General features: G+C 43.7%; 1 protein-coding gene across 2 annotated transcripts in view; it reads right to left on the bottom strand.

Annotated features, from left to right (window-relative positions):
• Positions 1 to 442: 442 nt before the first annotated feature.
• Positions 443 to 6000, bottom strand: part of WNK2 (WNK lysine deficient protein kinase 2) — a 403248-nt gene continuing 397690 nt past the window's right edge. For both annotated transcript variants that reach the window (XM_082265480.1, XM_082265479.1), the window contains exon 27: positions 443 to 1982. In XM_082265480.1, coding sequence (XP_082121606.1) covers positions 1659 to 1982 — 324 coding nt within the window. In that variant the 3' untranslated portion in view covers positions 443 to 1658. The remainder of the gene's footprint in view (positions 1983 to 6000) is intronic.

Below are 6000 nucleotides of genomic sequence, written 5' to 3'. Positions count from 1 at the left end.
TTTTTTTTCTCCCTTTTAGTTTACTAGTGTAGGTTAGAAAATAAAATGAAGAGCCCAAGTGGTTACTGCAGCCACTAGAGACTTTCCTTTCAGACACTCTAGGTGAACCTCATGTGAACATGCCACAGCTTAAACAAATTCTGGTGAAAGTGAGTCAAATTAACTAGTAAAATTACTTAACAGGACCAATCCGCTTCTTCTTTATGGCAAAATATAAAGCTCTCTCTACATCCTATAACTGTGCAAGATGTGACTGTGAAAAATTATTGTGTGCCAACATACCACAAAAGTCCCAGATTTTATTGCAGCAAAATTAAAAAGCTTAAAAAAAAAAAAAAAAAGACATCAGTCAAATAATTTTTTTTTGCATGACACTAATAGCTACAGCCTTTTGAGATTCGCTTTGAGGAATATGAGGAATACTTTGCCTTAATTCCATTCATTGTTTGTATTGAGTGAATTTTCATGCCACTGGTTTTCAAGAACTGCAAAAGGCTGTATTATTCCGATACAGTTTCAAATCACAAAATGGCCACCACAAGTTCAGACAACAGCCACATGTCACTATTTTAGGATGGCTTCTGTATGGTACTGCTGTCCAGGCCAGCTTTGGTTTCTAGTGTTCTAGGTCATCATTTTATTTTTTAAAGAAAAAAATCTTTGGAGTAAATAAAGAGCACATCAAGGTTTAACTGGAACAAATGAACAACATTTCCTAGATCCAAAACACTCCATAATGCAAATATGTTTGTGTACAACTGCAATGACACTTTCATTTCAACTGAAAGCTGAGGTAGAGACTTACTCAGCCTAAATATGTTCCATGGATGTTAATAATCCCAAACTAGCATTTTTGGAAACCAACGCCTGTGCCAATTTCGACATGCAATTTTAAGGAATCTCCCCTGAACAGCCAGCAAATCATTACAATTAAAAAAAAAACTATAAGAAAATAAAAAAGGTATTCACTAAATTCTTCTCTTGAATATATACCTCAAACTGTAGCTAGAAACATTTTACCTTATAAATATTAAACAATTTATTATTTTACAAATTAAAATAAAAGCCACATGTAATCAAACCTATCTGTATGCCAAAATAATAAATAAAGCAGCATTATTTTTCAAGTGGAGGGAGGTGGTTAGGTTTTAAAACAGGATAGCTACCATTTCAAAAACAGCGTAAAAAAAAAAAAAGAAAAAAAAAAGAAATTTAAACAGAAAAAAAAACGTACACAGTTTTATGGATGAAAAACAGAAATGGTAGATTAGAAAATAAATTTTATCATTTTTTTTCCCCACACATTTTCCCAAGCAAATGGGAAGCACACTTCTCAAGGCACTAAACCTCCCACAATTTTCAGTTCAAGTACTTTGCATTTCACAACGTGTAAAATGAGAAATCACAGAGATGTTGGAAAAGTGGTGATGATCATGTGATGTTCACAGTGGCTGTGGGATGCAGAGCATGGCTGTGTGCATTTGTGGCCTCGGCCAAAGACTATTGCAGCATAACCATACAACTAATCCAACTCCTAATGCTGACAAGGGGCTGTGACAGTCATACAACTCTTTTTCAGCACTGCTGAGATCTAAAATAAAAAAACACACAGGGTGCTGACAGGCTCAAACACTTGAAAACAGAAAAAGGCATCAAAGCTACGTGATTCTCAGGTTGGAACCAGACTGTTTCACGGTAGGTTGCTGCAAAGACATGGGAAATATCTGCATGCTTGCAGATTGCGATATCAGCCGACTTCCTGCTATGGCAGGTGCTGCCGCTCCAGGCCACTGCGATCCGTAAACTGGTGCTGGGAAAACTCCAGCATACTGACAAAGGGGCATCATGTATGGTGGTAATATACCAGACTGGGTTGCTCCTGAAAGGGCTGCTGGGATAGATGTGGACATCAGTCCCGTGGGGGCTGGACAAGACAGTGGAACGCTGTACTTCCTGGCTGGCTCAGAAAGAGGTTGTCTTCCCTAGAAAGAAAATATAGCAAATTAACACAGTTTTTTTTTTTAAAGCAAAGATAAACATGTTAGAAAACAGTGGGAGAAAGCAACCCAAAAATTAACTTGACTAAAAGTAAACCGTTCAGATGAGAGACATTACTGGCCTCTCCTATTGATTAAAAACTTCACTTTTTTTAATTACCTTTGTGTATACATACCAAAGGATTATTGTAGATCCTGCCATGAGTGTTAAATTAATTTACTCCAACCACATTTTGCAAAGTCTGCTGGTACCCTTGCTTATAATCGAGGTCCCTTTTGAGAAGGTTGCTATGGATCTGGTCAGACACTTCTGAAGTCTGTCAAGGGAGCATGAACACATTTGTAGTCCTCGACTATGTCTTATGGTATCCAAAAGCAATGCCCCTCAGAACATGTACTCTAAAGTTATAGAGCCATTTCCCATACTGGTATTCCTAAAGACATTTTGACAGATTAAGGAACCCCTTTCATGTCAGAAGGTAACCAAGAGCTGTGTCAGTTGTTGAAAATGCCACCTATGCACCTCTGTGCCATCTCCAAACTAATTGGTAGGTAGAAAGGTTCAATATAACTCTGAAATGGACGCCAAAATGAATTGATAAGGATGGAAAATACTGGGAGGTCCTATTACAATACTTAATATGTTCAGTAAGGGAAGTGCCATCCATCATCCAAGAGGGCTTTACAGTACTTTTGTACGATAGACTTACATAGATCATATTCTGGGAAACATGGGAGTACAAGGCTTCCATAGATGATTATATTCTGGGAAACATGGGAGTACAAGGCTACACTTCACAATAAGTGAAGGTATACCAGCCTGGAAAGAGAAAGTCCTCCAAATATATCAGGCTACCAGATTACCTGGCTGAACTAATGTAATTTCCCATGACAGAAGCTCAGAGAAAAGCAATTTCAGAAGTGTTACAGAAAATGTTAGACCTTCAGGGTTATACAGTAATCTAACAGCTAGTGGTTAGGTCCCACAATGCATACCCCTTATTAGCTAGGGCAAAGAAAAAGACAGCATTTGCAACACTAGACTAGCCTCCCTTCTGGCTTACATGGGGTCCCAGCCTCTTTCCAAACATTTACTTTTTTTTTGTTTTATAAAGTGAGAATGCGTTGGACAGCAGAGATGGCCACAACATTTGGCCAAAGAAAGGATACAAGTAGAGACATCAACACTCAACAGTGAGACATCCACATCTAGTTGTTTGAAGTCCAACATTAAACACTGAGTGGGAAGCTGTAGGTATAACACTAAATGGTGCATGGAGGGAAGTGAGGCCTCTGTCAGTGAGATTGAGAATTAGGTTGATGGACTGAATTCTTACGCCCTATAGCATATGCTTCAGCATATCTAGATGATGTCATTTTTAGTCTTTACTGGAGTTCCTACGCAAGATCAAGGCTGTTCTATATGCTATTCATAAGGCCAAGTTAAGTAGCTAATCCAAAACAATGTTCAATAGGCCTGGAAGAAGCTTGGTTTCTGGGATACAGCATTGGTCACTGGGTAATAAAGTCTTTAATAGACAAAATGTTCAGGATCCCACAAACTCCCTCAGAGTTCGCAGAGCAATCTCCAATAGTCCATCAGAGCAGTCCGAGACTCGGCTAACAGAAGATCATCCAGGTACTCAAAAAACACCAGCACCGGGGCCAACATTCCTGTGAAGACCTGAGGTGCAGAGGTGAGACCAAAGGTCAGCGCCATAAACTGATAATGCTCCTCTCGTCCATGGCAAAACAGAGGACGTGCTGGCGACCAGCAAATATTAGAATATGCAGGTAGGCGTCCTTGATGTCGAAAGAAGGTTGAAGAAATCCCCCTGATGTAGGGACGCAATTACCATGTGAATGGACTGTGTGAGTAGCTTTGCGCCTTGAGGTCCAGAATTGGACGTACCTTGCCTTCCTTCCTGGGGACTGTAAAGAGGTTTGAGTAAAAAACCCATGAAAATGTCACCCCTTGAAATAACAACAAGTCTTGCACTGCCCCAAAGAGACCCCGTAAGTGATCTGGGGACAAGTGCAGGTTGGAAGGGAAAAAACCTTTCCAGAGGACAAAACCGAACTCGATCTCAGCCTGACCGAATAACTTTGTGGACCCACTTGACCTCTACCAGGGAGGTCCATGGATCCGAAAACCAGCGAATACGTCCCCCCACCCCAGATAAGGGTAATGGGCGCCCTTTCATGTAGAGGCAGCCTTGTCTGCAGGTCTGGAAGAACCCACTCGTGGCTTGCCAGCCTCTTGGAACTTCTGGTGGAGGCCCTGATTTTTGATCCCTAATCTTGAGATCCTAATAGGCCGCTTAGGAGCTGAGGAGAATGGCCCACGTCAACGATGGGGCTCCTTGCCCTTAGTAGCCTGCAAAAGAAGAGTACTCTTAACCCAGTGAGACCCTTAATGATGTCATCCAAGGAAGCACCAAACAGGTGACCCTGTACAAGAGGGAGATCAGATAGGGCCTTCAGAAGTCTAGTCTGCAGACCAGCATTTCAGCCAGACAATACGCCGAAGGACCATTGCTGATACAGACATCTTAGAAATCAAAGGAGCCGCATCCAAAGAGGCATCACAGACAAACTGTATCCCCTGGACCAACCGGTCTGCCAGCTCCGCAAAGACAGAAGCCATTTTCCCTCCAAATCCCAGCGTAAAAGCTTAGCCCACTCGGTCAGTTCGGAACACCAGGGCATTAGTAATTACCGGCCTAATTGCCGAACCAGCTACAGCGCACATATGGCGAGCCAGAGCATGCGCCCTCTTATTAGCTGGACCTGTAAAGGTCGGGGACTCCTCAACTGGGGTGAAAGTTACTCAATTTTACCTGGAAACCGGCGAGTTTACTACAGGTGGGACCCTCCACCTTTTATGCAGTAAATCCTCATAAGCAACCACTGCGTTTTGGGCAACCCCACTGTTTGTGACAATGTTATCAAGGTAAGCGGAAAGAGGAACACTCTCAGCACTTTGGAGGGCCTGTGGGTGCCAAAAGAAACTGGTGCCTCTGGCGCGGCATCAGCCACAACCTCCATTTTTAAAGTTTCATGCACTGACACAAACAGTGCATCCACCATCGCCTATTTAAGCACAAGTAGAGGATCAGAGGAATCATCCTCACTATCTTAGCACTTAGGGTACGCAGACGCAGACCCAGTAGTGTCGCCTTATACTGAGCTCACCCCGAAAACATTACAATCAGGGGAGGCCGCCGCCTGCGATCCTGCGAAGGGGACGCCAGTCAAGGGTCCACCGCCTATTGGACCCTGCAAAAAACAAGGCGGTCACCCTCTGAGCCCTTCATAGAAGACATAGCTTCCTTAAAAGGCGCAGGCAGGGTACCCTCGCTAAAACAAGGCAGGCGCCCCACACAATAATGGCAGCAAGACTCATTAAAAAGACCCACAGTGACTGAAATTTTAGAGGGGCTAGGGGGAAGGGAGGGGAACCCGGGGGTCTGATCATTCCAGGGAGGAGCCCAGGTCCACCCTAATACCCTCCAGGGGTAGTGGGGGGGGCAGCCATTTACCACACCAGGAACAGGGTGGGCACCGCTCCAGACAGGACACCGCCCCATCGTAATGTGGGTGCTGGCAGCCAGAAGGAAACGCTGCAACTCAGGCCAGAGCCAGTTCATATGAGTCCTTGCGGGACGTTTAGCTTGCAGGCCAGCCCCCGTCCAGTGGGGCTAGGTCGCCGCCTACGTAGCGCGGAGCTGGGGTCTGCGCGCGCTCGATGGTAGGACTGGGGGGATCCTTAGGATCTAGATTTTCTGGTTTGTCGCCCAGTCTAGCACTTGATTGTAGTTCTCATAGGAACAAAATAATAAAAGAGGGAAAAAAATTCAATTTAAAATGAAAAAAAAGAAAATGGCCAGGACCAGAGATCTCAGCAAGGAACTAGGTCCTTACTCCAGACTAAGCAGAAAAGTGCCTATAGCTTAGAGTGGGTGTATACTCCCTGGGACTGCCCATAGGCGTAGTCAAGCTT

This window comes from Pelophylax lessonae (assembly GCF_965119305.1).
Source record: "Pelophylax lessonae genome assembly, chromosome: 8".
In the NCBI taxonomy this organism is placed as follows: domain Eukaryota; kingdom Metazoa; phylum Chordata; class Amphibia; order Anura; family Ranidae; genus Pelophylax; species Pelophylax lessonae.
This window is presented reverse-complemented; position numbering and strand designations above follow the sequence as displayed.